We start from the raw sequence: 19194 nt of genomic DNA on the forward strand, positions 1-19194 counted from the left end.
TGCCTACGCCGTCAGAAAAGTAAGACAATTCACTGACGTAGACACAGCTCGACTAGTCTATTTTAGTTATTTTCATTGCGTTATGTCCTACGGTATTCTACTGTGGGGCAAAGCTGCAGATATAGAAAACATTTTCGTATTACAGAAACGAGCTGTTCGTGCAATATATAAGTTAGGTAGCAAGCATTCCTTAAGGGAACTTTTTAAAGAAATAGGTATCCTTACTGTGGCATCGCAATTCATCCTTGCTAACATATTATACATTAGGCAGAATATTCATCACTACACCAAGAAAAGTGATGTCCACAGTATCAACACTAGGAACAAGCATAAACTGTGCGTACCCATTCACAGGCTTCACAAGGTACATGGAACATTTATGGGGCTTGGTATTCGATTTTATAATAAACTTCCTCAGTCGTTTTTAGAATTGCCTTTTGATAAATTTAAAGTGCAGATCAAATCTATCCTGTCGAAGAAAGCTTATTATACAGTTAATGACTACATAAACGATAAAAATAGTTGGTCCTCATGTTAAACACTGGACAGCTTCAAAAGTTATCATTATGAGTTGATGTGATTTATATTATTTTATAAGTGACATTTTTTTATTTTATGTATACTGACTAATTACCATCATCGTTCTGTTTTTACGATGAGTTGTTCCTTAATTTTGTAAATGGTCTACTAGCGACTGCGAATCTATTAGTATTAACTGTTTTCTTGTAGTGTAGCTGCAAGTCGTCATGCTCCCTTTGACGGTATTGCTTGCGGTAGCGTCGGTGGTCGGGTTGCCTCCCTCCCTCAAAAATGTGCGAGGGTGGCGATGGCTGATCCTCGCGTTATGCTCGTGAACGGGTGCTGCTTGTGGTACCAGGTCGTCTTGCTGACTACATATTTGTACACCCGTAATATACCTAATGTATTTGATTTTGGTTTGAACGGTAGTCCTAGTTCACCGTTTTCATTGTTTATGTTGTTATTTTATTTTTTCATAAAAACTCTTTGACGTGTCGGTGGGTGCACCCTAAACTATATCTATCTTCACTGAATGGAGGCTTTATATTTTTTTTTATATTTTACACTCTTTTTTTTAATAGATTTATTTTGTAACTGCTTGAGAAATAGGTATGGGTAAGGTGTGTACTAGCCAACATGATTAACTATTTGAATTGATTTTATATACAAATTTATGTACACAATGTTGTATAGTGATATTTAAATATTTGTATACGGTTCTTCAAACCATACAGACAGAATTGTGTTGCTGGGGAGTTTGTTCCACCACTTCTTCTTCCCAGCAAAAACACATAGGAAGTGGTGAAGGGCGGGCGTTTTGGGGGCTGTCTTTTGTATTGACGTTCGAAAAGTGCTGATTTTCAGCCTACTTTGAATAAATGACTTTTGATTTTGATTTTTGATTTTCAACAATTTAATGTTAAGTACCAAGACGCCACTTCCCCGAGATCGAAGATTAGATACAACTAAACTAGTTAATGAGTACCTAACTTTTAACGAGAACATTAAACCGGTCTTACTGCCAAATAAAGTTATTAATTTGTAGAACAAACAGCACCGGAAGAACCACGTGAACCACATCTCATTCATTTAAGTAAGAGTACCTACCTACCTGAACACCAACAAGGTGGACAGACGACCTTATAAAGGTCGCAGGAAGACGCTGGATGCAGGTCGCCTCCAACAGGTATCTGTGGAGATCTAAGGGGGAGGCCTATGTTCAGCAGTGGACGTCCTATGGCTGAGATGATGATGATGACCTGAACACTGCAGACTACTACTATGAACAAACTGTCGGCTGACAGTTGACCCGATGGTTGGCAAAAAATTGATTTGACTTCATTTCATAATATAGCTTTTGTTAATGATGGTTTAACCTCCCAACAATGAAAGAATTTTACAAACTGGTTCAGTAGTATCTGAGCCTTTTGAGTACAAACAAAAAATATCGTCTTTATTTCATTAGGTACAGACATCAGTGTAGGTGTATATACTACAATACTTAAAAAAAACACAAAAAGTATTGATTTAGAGGACAGTTTATTATTTTAATAATTATTTATTCGACAACTTACAAGGAAAACGTTGATAAAAATGCACATGATTATGTCAGATTAGTGAATAAAGTGCATTGAACTGCATGCGATGATATCACTACTTACTTAACTGCATATTTCGACACTAATGCATTTCTGCAGTTCATTGATAAACAGCTGCACAAGACGCTAGTTCAAGGTTAAGCTGTGGTTACCGCGGTCGGTCAGTGGATGGGTGACCCAATAAATATCTATCTACTAATATGATAATGCGGAATTTATTATTTATGAGCTCCGAAACTACTGAACCGATCTGAAATATTATTTCACTGTTGGAAAACTGGACTATCCCTGACTAACAACTATAGTTGGTCCGGGTACGTGAAGAATTCCCCGCGGACATGGTAGAAACCTCGGGGAAACTATTAGTTGTTCATGAAATAATTATCTACAATCATTTATAAGAAACTTCATTCATACAGTTTAGATTAATTAAAAAATATAATTTGTCTTCCGTTCAATTTGAAGAGCATCCTATTTCACAGTAGTAAATAGGAAATAATGTCCCAACCAGGAACCGAACCGGCGTCATAAAACCAACAATCGTTAACTACTAATTAAAGGAAATTGATTATAATGATTGCATGCAGCGGGAAGGATGGAAAACGCATCGATTCAGTGCGGAATGACCTCAAACACGATGTTTTTATATTTAATGCACTTATTTCTTCGTTTTGTTAATAACAAACAGCCCTTGAAAAAGAAACACAAAGATATAGGACCGGTTTGTCTACAAAAGTTGTTTTAAAAAAAAACTTAAAAAAACTGTCATTATGTCATCAGTCACTTTCAATTTTATTTATTTTTAGGTAAAACGTACTCTTATTTTTCAGGGCCAATTAAAATGTATGTATTTCGTCAAAAAGTTTACTAAGTATCAATGTCTCGTCTACACAATGTACACATAACTACAAAATACATGTGTATGCATTTATACATATACATACTAGCAGTTACCTTCCCTGTAGACATCTTTTCTTAGGCTTTAGATTATAATTATCTGTACCGAGCAATAAAATCGGTTTTGCCGCAAAAACGTGACATGCAGACAGAATTACTTTCACATTATCACATTAGGTTACATTACGCATCTATGTACGTCATTTACAATCTTGAACTTGGCCTTTAAATACCTACTCTGTGGCAATTACCGCTAATCGGTAAAAACACGATATAGCCTTGAACCGACGGTAGACGACAATGAACTTTATTTCAATATACACAGAGTTCATTTCACCTTGCTGCTGTTTATAATTGATTAGGTGACTAGTAAACCACGTGTAGGTTGTGATAGAAAATATTGCGAAGAAACTAGAAAATTATAAACACGATTTTTATGATACAGTATTTAGTATAATATGAACGAGACTAAATACATTATAAGTATGTATTTTTATAACTCTACCTTCCCCATAAATCTTGGAATTCCTGCAAACTTACTAATTTTTCAAGCCATTTTATTGTTTTGCACAGACAAAGTCGCTAGTAGAAACTAGTATAGCTCATAACTTCCTGATCTTAAGTGATACAATTACCAAGTATCAAGTCGACATATAACTAGTTGCGAAGGTTATTCCAAGTACTTAAAGCCTTTTATATTTACTTACCTTTGTTGTAAAAATAAAGCAAAAATGAAGGGAAACCAGGAAATCTGGAATTAGCAGTCCGAGTTTGGTAAAAGTCATTGAAATATGTATTCCGCATTATATTTTTGGTGTAAGAAATAAAAATAGCATATAAAAATAATGTCGAATCTGCCTAGCCTTTTTACAAATCATAACCAGCCAAAAATGTTCAAATGACAGCTGAAACCTACGTGCCTTCCGAAACACAGAGGAGCTCGTCATGACAAAATTGCCACCCATCTACAAACTGACCGCCGCCGCCGCAAGCTTTGAACATTAATTAAATCAATCTGCCAACTAACTGTTTGACCTATAAACACATTCCCTTTATCAGTTTTCTAGATATAGCGTTAGTTCTTGACCATAACCTCTGGTCTAGGCAAGGCGAAGCAGACAACTAGAATTGATATATTATTGTTACTGGTTACTAGACAATGGTGTTCAGATTCTATGTATTGTGGAAGACTGGAAAAACAATGGCTGTTACGTCAATTTGTATTTTTTTCTTGTAAACAAGTTTCCATTATAAATCAATCAGCTTAGATTGAAAAAAATATGTCTCTTTATTTTTTTTAAATAGTTTTTGCAAGAATGATTTGTTACTCACTTATACGTTACTCAATCGTATTTTTGTACTTTTTCCCTAATCAATCTTTCTCATTATTTCCAAATAATAACAGGTTTTAAGATTCAATAATTTAATTGATCTTTAAAACCAATACTTCTTCTAACATCTTCGATTACTCAATGAATATAAATAGTCAAATATTTCTATCTAAAACCAAAGTCCTGTGGCTATTAAACAAAATCCTTACTTCCTTACTAATATTATAAATCGGAAAGTGAGTTTGTTTGTTTGTTTGTTTGTTTGTTCCACTTTCACGCCGTAACTACTGAACCGATTGCTTTGAAATTTTGCAGACGTAAAGTTAGAAGTCCGGATTAAATAATAGGGTACTTTTTATCCCGAAAAAAATAGATATTCCCGAGGGAAAACAAAAATATTGTTTGCTTGATGGATGGATTGTAGATGGCGCTGTGTGTCGTTTAAAACAAGGTAATATATTGCAAACGAATATAAACATGTAAACTTAGAAGCTAAATGATACGATAATGAATCCCCGAAAATGAGGAATTCCCGAGGGATGATGTACAATTTGTTTAATCGTCTAAACTGTTTTTTTTTACATCTACTTATATATTGCAAACGAATATGAACATATAAATTTACAAGCTAAATGATACGATAATGAATCCTCGAAAATGAGGAATTCCCGAGGGATGACGTACAATTTGTTTTATCGTCTTAACTGTTTTTTTTACATCTACTTATCCTGAAATAACTATAATTCAACGAATTACTAATTGGTATAAGTATTAGTTAAGTTATTTAGTTCTTGAGGTATGCGATAGATGGCGCTGGGTGTTTTTAAAAAGTGGTAACGATGTGTTTTTAAATACGTAAGAAGTGGAATGATAGCTTTTTAAAACGTGGTGACGTTGTTTTTTTTAAGATACGTAAGAAGTGCAATGATATCTCGCGCTTTAACCTGTAGCTCATCGTATCCAGCGTTACATCGCGCTTCTTAGATTTTTCCGTGGGAATGAGAAGTTTTCTTATAGTTGTGATTTATACCGCAATATAACCGAATTCCACGCGGGCGAAGCCGCGGGCGGAAAGCTAGTAATATATATGTTAATCATAATTTTGATTACTAATTACCTGACAAACAGTATAACGCAAACATTAATGATTCGACTTAGACATTAAACAAATGAATAATCAAGTAGGAAGTGAACTAGTAACTAGTATCTTTGTTTGTCCAAAATAAACACGACATTTCTTTAATTTTGAACAAAGCAAAACAAACTGGACTTTTCCTATCTTTCACTCTATAATGTGCCCTTTAGAATATTGTTTGCCATCAAAATTAAAAACCAGAAATTATTTATTTATTTATTTATTTATTTACAAAATTTTGTACACACACATAATAGAGAAAGATGACAGGAAAGAAAGAATTTACAAAGGTAATGCTTATTTCTTAAGAAATCTTTTAAAATTATTTAATCACACAGAAATTATTTATTACATTTTTAGATTACTTAACAAAACAGTCTTCTGAGTATCACACTTCGTTAATATTATCTATTATCGTCTTTAAAAAAACATGTTTTGAATTCTGACATAAGAGCAAATATCAGTTAATTTGAGTTCACCTGCGAAAAAAACGGTCGATAACCTTCTAGACCTTGCCATTTCTCGTGACAAGATCGGCCATTAACCTTAGCCACAATATTTTATAACAATGTCTTAATGGAAATGCATAGATCATTCCACTCATTCAAAATCTCATTTACAACCAAGGCCAACACGTAAAAAATAAACTAGGTTAATACTTGCAGTCACGGCACCTTTTCACATACAACATATCGATATTTAATTACCCGGGAACAATTCCAATCAAACACAAGACCACTGTTACGCACTAGTATATTTTAATAAATACTCGTTTATCTTAGGGAATATGGTATCACCAGTATACTGACTATACGTCACGTCCATGTGGTTCCACTGAGGGTCCTCCACTTTCACCATTTCTAAAACATTCGGCAGCTGAGCCATGAGCCACTCCACGTCTCTCGTGTCCACTAAACCATCGTTCTTGCCGTAGATACACATCACCGGCACAGTGGTCGCGCTTAGGTTATACTGCGGAGGCTCCTCGCTGCCGTACAGCACCAGGTTCTGCTCCCGGCCGTAGTCGAACTTCTCGAACCTTCCACTGTTCATGCTCTGTCCGTACCGCGCCATGTTGTGCACCGAGGTGCCCGCCGGGAAGTGCCCAAACAGGACTCTCGTGGTCTGGTTTGTAATGGACCCCAGGTGCGTGGAGTCCACATGGTCGAACGCATCGATAACCTTCTCACACAGTCTCTCAGTCACGCCTGACAGCTGGCAGAAGAACGCGACGAACTCCTGACTAAAGCCGCCCTTAGAGAACACTTCTTGTAAACCTGTCATGGATAACAGGCCTTCCATTCTATAGAACGTCTGCGTCACAGTCCTGAATATCTTGGACTGTGTATGCATCTGCCTGCTCGCAGGCGCTAAACTAATCACTAACTTCACTTTATCACAGTACCCCGGCTTCTCGGAGCACATCACCAGGAATGTGCCGGTTCCCTGGGAGAAGCCGATGTAGTTCAGCTTCTGGAACCCCGTGTAGTTCAGCACATAGTCGATCATCGCTGGCACGTCGTATATGCCAATCTCTTCGATGTAGAACTTCCAGTAAGCGGGATCCTTGTCAGGGTCGAGGCGGACATGCCCCCGGGAGTAATAGTTCCCCCTGACGTTGCCCAGCCAGAGGTCGTAGCAGGCGTCGGAGATGAGATAGGCCAGGCCAGCGTCGGGCCCCGAGTCTATCCAGGAGTCGGAGCTCTGCAGCAGGCCGTGCATCAGCAGCACCGGGGGAGATCTCTTCGCTCGGTGACAGTTCCTGGCCTTCACTATCCGGAACATGGTGAGGATGTATCCGTCGTCTGTGAGCACTTTGTGTTCCTCGGAGAGGTATCCATACTCGGCGGTGAGCTCGGTGAAGTTGAGCAGGGAGTCCTTGGGGTAGCCGAGCGAGGACTTGGTCTCCCGGCGCAGGTAGAGGCTGGGGGAGCGCAGCACGTACCCGAGCGCCGCCACCGCGAGGGATGCCAGCAGGACCTTAAACGTGTTGGATCGTTTCGAAGCCATGTTATCAACTGACCGGAGCACTTCGCTTGCAAACATAAACTCATACATACACATATACAATGAACACGCGACAGTGCGTCTGTTTGTGGCCGCGGTCAAGTCATTATTGATATGCATTATTTTTAAAAACTACGTCAAAAAGTCATGGGACATTTCCGAATCGAGACTGGTTTCATAAAAAAACGGAAATCGGTGCACTTCGCGTTTTAATGCGTAAATTATACATAAAAATACATATTGCCTATTTATAAAATCGGATAGACTAACATCACTTGAAATGTTGATGGTCATTTTGGAAAAGGCTAATAACTGTTTAATATTTGTGCACTATTAAATATGTAATTTCAGACATCGCCGCGATATACACTAGTGGAATAAACTACAATATGCGTCACGGCGTTGTTCGCTAATAAAGTCGACTTTCAACCCTACCGATATATTGTGACTTTACTCGATTAATTTACAGTAAATAAAATATTCATTACATTTAGTTTAGTCATTATTTTATACAGATTTTTGATTCATGACATTTTCAATGAACATAATAGAAGAATACAAATATTGCATTGCTTTAAAGCATTAATTTAGGCGCAAGTAAATATATTCTCATTTAACTAACATTAAATCTAATTTAAATATTCGTCATAACTATTTCTTATCAGTCTGCAAAGATCTATCATATGTTAAAACTTTAAATTAAAATAAATAATTATTATTAATAGTAACCTGATAATGGTCCTAGGAAAATCTGCAGACACTTCGTCTAATACTTTTTTCTTCAAAAAATACAAATAATCCTAAAATATTATAAGTAAGTAAATGATATACACGGAAGTGGTGACAGTTTCACATTATACAGATAGGTACCTAGTGAGAAATTGTTGTTTTTTCAGAATGCACTGTCGAGGTCACTAACTTATCGAAACAATGGCGCAGTTGGACAAAAGAAAAACACATTTAGAGGTATATTTTTTCACTATTTTGAGTTTTTGACGATTTGTTATTTATCAAAATATAAAATAAATAAATAATAATAAAATAAATATTCATGCATTTCTTTTCGTAATAATATAATATCTAATAATACAAAGTACGTAAATCATTATTTATACGAACTATTAATAATAAGTATTAGATACGTTATTTATTTGCCAAAATTCCTAGGAAGGCCTTGAGTTTGGTCCGGACCGAAGCGGTTGTTTTTTTTTTTTGTTATTTTAGAAACAGGTATTCGCGACACGGTATGCTCATTCCAAAAAAAATTATGCTTATTTATTATAATGTTTAGTGTAATGGTCATCAACCAATGACATTGAACTCTGTGGTCTCTTAAATAATTTCTAGTAAACACTGTGGTTTAATTTGTTTACTAGTCTGCCCTTACAAAACTATGTAGAGGTCGGCTTCCGGTCAAACTTGTTGTTATATCATGAGATTTTCTTTAGACATATTACATCAGAATAATATATAGGCTATTTTTATTCGGGTGTGAGAAAAATCCTCAGGAAGCGGGTGAAACAGCTGGCGGAAGCTTTATTTACAATAGCTTCTGCCAGCGACTTCGTCCGCGTTAGAGTCGGACTTTGTGCAAAGAGAGGAAGAAATAATAAACACCGGCCCCTCCAATTATCTAAATCTATGCGTACTTACTGCTTCTTTAAGTAATAAAATGTAAACTATTAATAATTTGTAATTTGAACGAATATTTAAACACAAAAATAACTAATAGGTACCAACCTATTTTATAAAATAACAACAAAAGAAAGTTAAAAATAAATTGTTTAAAACCTAAAAGTCGCGCAATAAGGTTGAACGCTCTGAACGTCTATTCGCATCAATCGCACCAACAGCCAAATATTGTATGAAGCTCGCGCAGCCACCGCGCCGCGAGTCGCGTCGAGCGCGGCGACCGTTGCACAAAAATGATCCTTATAGCGTGCGTGATTCAGTATTCACGCGCGGTGGCTTATTACGGTTTTTCATGTATAACTTTGGTGTTTCTTTAACGATTTAAATCATTCTTTTTTTAATTAATAGATAATACTGTTAATTATGTTTAATTAGTGTGAGTGACAGTGTTATAAACGAAATAGTAGACAAATATAATCAGAAAGCTCCGAACTGCTAAGCTACCGAGAGTTTTACGTGTTATTGTGAGTCAACCATAAAAGATAGACATATGCTGCCATGGGATATTTTTGACATAATTTTATGAAGAATATTTTCGTCGTACATGGTTTCTGTGTACCTGTAACCATTAAGGCTGCACACACGACGGAAGCTTAAAAAATGGAGTAACTTCTCCCGTTTTCCCAACATTTACCTTCACTGTCCTGCTCCTATTGATCGTAGCGTGATGGAAAGTATCCTATAACCTGCCCAGGAGTGTGAAGAATATTTGTGCCTAGTTTCATTAAAATCCGTCCAGTAGTTTTTGTTTCCATAACGAACATACAGACAGACAGACAGACAAAAATTTTACTGATTGCATTTTTGGCATCAGTATCGATCACTAATCACCCCCTAATAGTTATTTTGGAAATATATTCAATGTACAGAATTGACCTCTCTACAGATTTATTATAAGTATAGATAGATATCTCGTAAACCATCGAATCACCCATATAAAAGATTGGTTTACTTTGTTGCTCTTGCGCCCGTGTATCAGCTCCTAATAAACGTTGAATTACATGTTTCTTTAATACACGTGTTTCTACTATAATTTGTTTAACGCATCTGCATATAAAAATATAGGTTTGCATATGCATATAATGTAAAGTGTAGGAAATATGGTGAGAAACCTAGGAGTTATCACGCAGTAGCAGCGAGGTGTCAGATGACATCACTTAACCGGTTTATTGCAAGCTATTTATTAATTCTACTTTAACTACGTATTATATTGACCGCCCATTGTGTCACCGACTTTTAAATCTGTAGATCAGTGTTTTGTTGTTGTTTTTGTTTTTTTTTTTTTAATTTGGTGTACATAATAAAGAGTATATCTATCTATCTATCTATCTATATGTATGTGTAAGAAAACTTATTTATTTTACTTTTTATTAGCTAGTGCCAATGGTTATGACTCAGTGAAATTCAGTTGCATCTCATTCCTAGAGATCTCTTGAAACTGAAAAAATTAATATTTTCTCGAAGGCTAAAAAAATCGATCAAAATTGTTTTATTAGATAAAGCAACAATATTTTAGCATTTGTACAGTAATTATAATTTTGTAGATAAACGAAACATTCTTTAAATATACATCGTGTTATGGAACAAAAAGTAGATTCAATATTGGTTTACATATAACTACTGAAACTAATTGGGTCGTCTGTTATATTGAAACTTAAAGCAATTTGGATATTCGAGAATATTACTAGTAAATAAAACAAAGTAACTCAACACAAACTGAATATTACTTTATTGTTAAACAAAAACATTTATTAACTAATAATAAACTATGTTCGGGAAAAGTCGTGGTGGCCTAGTGGGTAAAGGACCACCCTCTCAAGTATGAGGGCGCGGGTTCGATCCCAGGTCAGGCAAGTACCAATGCAACTTTTCTAAGTTTGTATGTACTTTCTAAGTATATCTTAGACACCACTGACTGTGTTTCGGATGGCACGTTAAACTGTAGGTCCCGGCTGTCATTGAACATCCTTGGCAGTCGTTACGGGTAGTCAGAAGCCAGTAAGTCTGACACCAGTCTAACCAAGGGGTATCGGGTTGCCCGGGTAACTGGGTTGAGGAGGTCAGATAGGCAGTCGCTTCTTGTAAAGCACTGGTACTCAGCTGAATCCGGTTAGACTGGAAGCCGACCCCAACATGATTGGGAAAAAGGCTCGGAGGATGAATAAACTATGTTCGGTAGGCGGATCGGCATTTCGAAAATCAATACCGACTTTTTTGTCTAGAAAGTATAATGTCCGTAAAAAAATATCAATTAGGTTCATGAAAATAAATACCTACGGATATCAAATATATTTGACCTAATTACAATTATTTTCACTTCAAAAGAGCGTTTATTATAAGCCCTTAAATAATAAATATACCCGTATACACAAATTAATACATTTTTAATACTTTAGCGTTCAAAACCACGTTACATAAAATGTAAAATGTTTGCTACGCACGCGAATATTTTAACAAATATTCACAAATCTTAGGAAATATGGACTTCTTAGTATACTGACTGTAGGTCACATCCATATGGTTCCACTGAGGGTCGGCCACCTTCACAAATTCCAGAACATTTGGCAGCCGAGCCATGAGCCACTTCACGTCTTTGGTATCCACATATCCGTCATTGTTCCCATAGAGCACCATCACAGACACAGTTGTGGCACTCAGGTTATACTCCGGAGGCTTCTCACTTCCATATAACTTCACATTTCGCTTCTTTCCATAGTTGAACTTCTCGAATCTGTCACTATGCATGCTCTGCCCGTAGCGAGCCATGTTGTGCAAAGAGGTTCCTGCGGGAAAGTGTCCGAAGAGGACCTTCTTAGTCTTGTCAGTAATAGACCCCATGTGAGGGGCCTCCACGTGATCGATCAAATTGAGGAACACTTCACAAATCATCTGCGTCAACTTCGACACCTGACAGAATAGTGATGACGACTCCTGAACAAGTCCCCCCTTAGGAAATATTTCCATCACACCGTTAGCTGATAACGCATCCTCCATCTTTTCTAATGTCTGCACCAAAGTTCTGTATATCTTGGACTGGGTATGAAACTGTCTGGCTGCTGGTGCTAAACCGATCATGAGCTGAGCCTTCTCACAGTAACCTGGTCTTTCAGAACACATCACAAAGAAAGTTCCTGCTCCCTGAGAGAATCCTATATAGTTCAGCTTCTCAGATCTCGTGTGCTTGAGAACATAGTCAATCGTCGCTGGTACATCATAGACCCCCATCTCGTCGATGTAGAACTTCCAGTAAGCGGGATCCTTGTCAGGGTCGAGGCGGACATGCCCCCGGGAGTAGTAGTTCCCCCTGACGTTGCCCAGCCAGAGGTCGTAGCAGGCGTCGGAGATGAGGTAGGCCAGGCCAGCGTGGGGCCCCGAGTCTATCCAGGAGTCGGAGCTCTGCAGCAGCCCGTGCATCAGCAGCACCGGGGGAGATCTCTTCGCTCGGTGACAGTTCCTGGCCTTCACTATCCGGAACATGGTGAGGATGTATCCGTCGTCTGTGAGCACTTTGTGTTCCTCGGAGACGTAGCCATATTTGGAAGTAAGTTCGGTGAAGTTAAGCAGAGATTCTTTAGTGTATCTTGAGATTCTATTAGCTTCTTGCCTAATGTTTGGAGTTTGTACGATATAGCCAAGGGTGACGGCTGTCAGAGAGGCGATGATGACGTGTGCGTAGAATCGTTTCAAAGTCATGTTATGAACTGAGCCACCTTTGATAATTAACTAATCTTGATCGCAGATTGCTATACCATATATATGAAAATCTTGAGTTGTGTATGTGTGTTTATTACACACTTAGAATCGATTCATGTATTTCAAAGTCAAAAACAAAGTCAATGTACCTTTTAAGTTAGCCAAAAACGGAACTTATTGAATACAAAATAGTAATTCAATTAGATCTTTGATCTCAAACCAAAAACTTGTTCTTCTAATGTGTGAATACTTGCTCATTCATTTGGTCTTGTTTGTATTTTGAATCAGTCGGTATAAAAACATGATTCAAAAACTGTCGCGGTATTTCCAAGTCTATGATTAGGTATTATTTCATATTTTTTTTATAACTACCTGTAATTTGTTTACTCAACTTAATTTGCATTTTCTATTTATTCAAACTATAACATGATATGCCATGTTTTGCCTAGTATTGTAACATTTATAAAGATTTCAATTTTGTGGGTCATCATTTTCATTAATTTGTCAGATTATTAACGTATTAACTACGAGTTTAACCAGGTCAAGCATTGACCTTATTTTTACTTTATTGATTCAAATACCGACCTAATCTAAAATTATCTAAGTTGCTCGGAATTTAAAAAGAGAAAATCGGTAGTAAATGAGTAAAATTTTCCATAATTTCTTTCATCATCATCCTCCGCTATCATGCCGCTATCATAATTTTATTTGGGGTCGGCGCAGCATGTTTTCTTCTTCCAAACTCTTCTATCTGCCGTCATCTCACAAGTAACATTCTTTCTTACCATATCTACTTTCACACAATCCATCCATCATTTTTATGGTCGTTTTCTTCTATTGTATCCGTCCACGTTCATGACCAATTTTTTTTACTGTCCTCATATTCTTCAAATGATTTTGATGTCCTCATGAAGGTTAAATAATAAATTAAACAAAGTAATGTTTATAAACATGTTGACAAACAGACACACAGACGTATTCCTTTCCTCATTATTAGCATACCTATGCGTCTAATTATTACGCGCAACTGACTGATATTTTATTTAAATTCATTTCGTAGATTTAAGTTCAAGGTTGTTAATATTTTAATTAATGGTAACAGTTGACTTCCTCATACACCTATTTGTGTAACTTTGGTTTTAATCAGATCTAGTTTAACTTTTTTTGTGATTATTTTTGCCGAAAGAAACCCATTATACGTAATATAGCCCCCATGAAACCGTTCATATGTTTTACCTAGGAGCTCACTAGGTGGCGCTGGTCTTGGTATGTTAATGCAAGGAGCCAACCGTAATATAATTTTCGAAGACGAGAACGAGAGGAAAATTGGGATTAAAAATGGAGTAAAGGGTCAAAAGAAGTCGGTCAGATTCTTATCCAGATGTCCAAATGTTAAAATCAATTTGTGTAGAAATCTGTGACTTTATTGAATCTTGCCACAAACGCATATAGGGCTCGGCGCAATGTTTTTAACGAGTTCTTGGAAACTATTTTTTTTATACTCAAAAAAGAAGATCTGAGATTACTTATGCTGCTTTGTTTTTTCTTTTATTCTAATGTGCTGATCTGAGTTGCAATTTCCATTAAACCTGCAGTTATCCTCAACAGTGAATGCGTCATCCATTACAATGCCTACATCAATTATCATTTTTATTGCATGTTACATTGCTTTATCATTTATTTCTACTACACAAATAAATGTCAGTTCTTCGTTAATCTGCATTTCATCTTAGGAACTAATTTTATGAAAAGACTATTTTCCCGCAGTTTCACCCACGTCCCGAGGGAACTACTGCCCGTGCTGGGATAAAATATAACCTATGTTAATCGGGAAGAGTGTAGCAGTGTGTGTGTGTGTGTCAGTGGTTTAGGCAGCCAGTGATCAAAACACTAATAGCACATGTAATTTTTTTTAAGTATTTCCCGATTTCCCAAATGTTTTTTGAGACAATCGGATATAAACACGAACCGATGGACTGACATGAGCATGCAGCGTAGTTAGTTCTAAGATATCGCATTCTGGGTTGTTAAGGTACGTCCTAAGTGAGCGACCTCGATGCTAACGCCTCGATTTTCTTTAAAGTAGTCAACGTAACGTTGTCGCTTCTAGGATCGCATCGTGTTCGCGTTCACGACTTGCTCACGTAAGACGCACCCTCACTATGTTTATAATATGTCTAGCATTGAAAAAGTCGTAAAATTATTAATGATATATTTTAATAACGCACTCTGTATGCTTCCTTGCGTTTTTGTTCAAATAAAATTCTAATAAAATGCATATGACGTCTAACACATACATTTCATTAAAATGTCAGGATTTGGGTACCTACATATATAACAGGTTATTTACCTCTATAAATAAAATCAAAAGAGCGCACAAAACAGAGCCCTAACAACGCCACAAAGATACCTGCAACCTAATGTGGAGTGGTAATTTTATAAAAATAAAAACACACAAAGATGAAGGGATCAGAGATAGCACAAGAATACTGAGTTGTTCAGATTATTATATTATAAAGAAAGTCACAATGTATCGGAAACCATGTACATGTAGTATACTGCGACGATGTTTAGTACTACAAACGATACTCTAGGACTCGGGACTTACTTTATTTTAGAAATTATGGAAAGTTATAAAAATGATTTGTTTTCAACTAGCAATAAATTAATAAAAAGTTTTTTTTTTACAAGAATTTTGAATGGGCAATAATGGGCATATATATTTTTTCAATTTAATAATGTAAATATAATAATTTACTTATGTATAAATGGCATAATATATTTATGCATAACGCTTGAGGCGCGTACGATTTCCGCGAATCTATTGATAAGCCATTAAGTCTTTGACACTTTTGAAATACGCAATTTTTAATTCCTTGCTGTCCGTCTGTCTGTCAGTATGTTTGTCACCAGATTGTATCACATGAACCCTGATACTAAGACAGTTGAAATTATCATAAAGAATGCATTACGAGTTGTTGCCTATAACAAAACATACTATGCATGAAACATGTATTTTTTGCCGTTTTAAAAATCATAGTACGGAACCTTCGTGCATGACTCCGACTCACACTTGGCCGTTGTTTAACATATTCTGCACACACAGACGCACAAGCAAAGGCGTGTGCATAATTAACACAATTATATAAGTTTTGTATGCAAGCGGAGATGCTGCGTTTAGCTAATAACATGGCACGGAGACAATCATTTAGTTTCCTGTTCTCATCCCTGGCAGTCGTGACCCTCGGCTACGTGCTGCGCTCCCCCAGCCTCCATCTGCGCCGGGAGACCAAGTCCTCGCTCGGCTACCCCAAGGACTCCCTGCTCAACTTCACCGAGCTCACCGCCGAGTATGGATACCTCTCCGAGGAACACAAAGTGCTCACAGACGACGGATACATCCTCACCATGTTCCGGATAGTGAAGGCCAGGAACTGTCACCGAGCGAAGAGATCTCCCCCGGTGCTGCTGATGCACGGCCTGCTGCAGAGCTCCGACTCCTGGATAGACTCGGGGCCCGACGCTGGCCTGGCCTACCTCATCTCCGACGCCTGCTACGACCTCTGGCTGGGCAACGTCAGGGGGAAGTATTACTCCCGGGGGCATGTCCGCCTCGACCCTGACAAGGATCCCGCTTACTGGAAGTTCTACATCGAAGAGATTGGCATATACGACGTGCCAGCGATGATCGACTATGTGCTGAACTACACGGGGTTCCAGAAGCTGAACTACATCGGCTTCTCCCAGGGAACCGGCACATTCCTGGTGATGTGCTCCGAGAAGCCGGGGTACTGTGATAAAGTGAAACTAGTGATTAGTTTAGCGCCTGCGAGCAGGCAGATGCACACGCAGTCCAAGATATTCAGGACTGTGACGCAGTTTTTTTTATAGAATGGAGGATACGTTAACAAGGGCCGGTTTATACGAAGCTTTTTCTAAAGGTGGTCCCGGTCAAGAATTTGCTGCGTTCTTCTGCCATTTGTCAAGCGAGGCTGAGAGACTGTGTGAGGAGTTGATCTATGAGTTTGACCACGTGGATTCATTGCATTTTGGCTCCATTAAAAGCAAGACTATAGGAGTCCTGTTCGGGCACTTCCCGGCGGGGACCTCCGTGCACAACATGGCGCGGTACGGACAGAGCATGAACAGTGGAAGGTTCGAGAAGTTCGACTACGGCCGGGAGCAGAACCTGGTGCTGTACGGCAGCGAGGAGCCTCCACAGTATAACCTAAGCGCGATCACTGTGCCGGTGATGTGTATCTACGGCAAGAACGATGGCTTAGTGGACAGGAGAGACGTGGAGTGGCTCATGGCTCAGCTGCCGAATGTTCTGGAAATGGTGAAGGTGGAGAACCCTCAGTGGAGTCACTTGGACTTCACCTATAGTCAATATACCAAGAATACGATATTCCCTAAGATTAACGAATATTTATTGAAATTCTCGTACGGTTAGTTTATTTTGTTCAGTATAAAACTGTTTAGTTGTATTTAGTATTAAGTAATTTATTTACTATCTATTTAATTTGATTGTTATTTTTTTATTTATTGAATATTATTTGCAATTGCCCGTCAAACGCTTAAGTAAAATATAGTTAATATTCAATGTCATGTTATATTAATTTACGATTAATTTATATAGACCGGTAAAATCCAGCGTCGTCGCTTCCAACAGGTATCTGTGGAGATCTAAGGGGGAGGCCTATGTTCAGCAGTGGACGTCCTATGGCTGAGATGATGATGATGATGAATTTATATAAAATGATACGCATGTACGAACAAGTAGTTTATTTCATAATCCTTATCACAGAAACAAGTATTTCAATTATGACATTTAATAACAATAAAAAATACGTATTCAGTTTGATCGTATGCAATTCGTCTCATTATCACTTTTTTGTTGACATAGAATTCATAATATTTTACAGCGCAAGCTATTTTCGTCTTAATTTGGTGGCATCGTGGCATTTAATTAATTTGTCTTCGTAAAACCTGTAAAATCATGAATCCCGGTTGTCATTTGTACATCTTTAATACTCGTTAGGGGTAGTACCAGAATATAATCGTGAAAATGTTCAAAAAGCTACTGGAACACACAAATTCCGGTATTTTCCGAGACACGCAGGAACTATTTCTTACATATTTCACCACCCATCCACGAACAGACTGCGCTAGCCCCTACATAGCTTTAGAATCGTCAATTTGTGCGGCTGTTACTTAACTTCTAGGAGAATCAATAACCTTGATTATAATGCAGTTTTATGCAAATGCAGCCACGAATTGGTTTTTGCCCGCCCTTGAACCGACGTCAACTGTACGAACCGGTTTTTTAGGAACTAATATTGACTTTGATTGTTATTATATCAGTTTTGAATAAATGGGAGCAGTTTATATATGGTTTACGTATTTATGGCAAATAGTAACCTTGACATTAAAATACCGGTTAAACGAGTCGTTTGCGGAAAGTTTATAGGTTTAAGTACACTGGCGATCAAAAAAATTTAATCAGTGAAAGAACAAAGGTACTTTTACGTAAAGTTTTTTTATGCTTTTAATTTATGATGTTTAAGGAAATAAAACAATTTTTTTTGCAATTAGCAAAATCTATTCTAAATGCATATTTTTATCTCAATAGATTAATACTTTACTATTAATAGATTATTACTTTTGATTTAATAAGATATTGTGCGATTTCTTACGAGTTTTTATTTTTATAGTCTTGAATAAAAATATTTGCCACCCATTAGATTCATGAATTCAATATGTGCATTGTGCACCTAAATGTTGTTAAAACTCTGGGTCCAAAATTATTGGCTTCAAGTGTAACATAGTAGGTACCTATAGTGCGTCCCCACACAGCTTTGTTGTCACACGCGGAAGTGACCACTGCACTTCTTTAAGTTAATCAATATCTACTAATCTATACTAATATTATAAAGTCTATACTTAATATTATAAAGGTGAAGAGTTTGTTTGTTTGAACGCGCTAATCTCAGGAACTACTGGTCCGATTTGAAGTGTTAGATAGCCCATTTATCGAGGAAGGCTATAGGCTACTTTTTATCCCGGTACGGGCAGTAGTTCCCACGGGATGCGGGTGAAACCGCTGGCAGAAGCTAGTACAAATATAATAAAGAAGGAACTTTTTTGTTTGTTGTTCCCTGAGGGCTCCTAAACTACTGAACCGATTTAAAAAGCGATTAACATTTTACATTCTTTCCGATTAACATATGCTATATTTTATCCCGGTACCAACAGCAGTTCCTATGGGAAAATGGGAAAAACCACATGAAAACGGCCATTTTTTTTCCTTCTGAATAACAAT

General features: G+C 37.3%; 2 protein-coding genes and 1 pseudogene across 2 annotated transcripts; 1 reads left to right on the forward strand and 2 right to left on the reverse strand.

Moving 5' to 3' along the window:
- Window positions 1-5780: 5780 nt before the first annotated feature.
- Window positions 5781-7526, reverse strand: LOC124641640 (lipase 1-like). Its single transcript, XM_047179803.1, has one exon. It carries the CDS (start codon window positions 7524-7526, stop codon window positions 6222-6224), a length of 1305 nt encoding a protein of 434 aa, XP_047035759.1. The 3' UTR covers window positions 5781-6221.
- A 3689-nt stretch (window positions 7527-11215) lies between these two features.
- LOC124641381 (lipase 1-like) lies at window positions 11216-12901 on the reverse strand. Its single transcript, XM_047179451.1, has one exon. It carries the CDS (start codon window positions 12870-12872, stop codon window positions 11613-11615), a length of 1260 nt encoding a protein of 419 aa, XP_047035407.1. The 5' UTR covers window positions 12873-12901; the 3' UTR covers window positions 11216-11612.
- Window positions 12902-16059: 3158 nt separating this feature from the next.
- LOC124641402 lies at window positions 16060-17427 on the forward strand (annotated as a pseudogene).
- Window positions 17428-19194: the final 1767 nt, after the last annotated feature.

Source organism: Helicoverpa zea, chromosome 22 (genome assembly GCF_022581195.2).
Source record: "Helicoverpa zea isolate HzStark_Cry1AcR chromosome 22, ilHelZeax1.1, whole genome shotgun sequence".
Taxonomy (NCBI): domain Eukaryota; kingdom Metazoa; phylum Arthropoda; class Insecta; order Lepidoptera; family Noctuidae; genus Helicoverpa; species Helicoverpa zea.

What these genes read in the sequence shown, in the direction of transcription:
- LOC124641640 (XM_047179803.1), bottom strand. Translation starts at nt 7,526, where the DNA reads ATGTTTGCAAGCGAAGTGCTCCGGTCAGTTGATAACATGGCTTCGAAA.
- LOC124641381 (XM_047179451.1), bottom strand. Translation starts at nt 12,872, where the DNA reads ATGACTTTGAAACGATTCTACGCACACGTCATCATCGCCTCTCTGACA.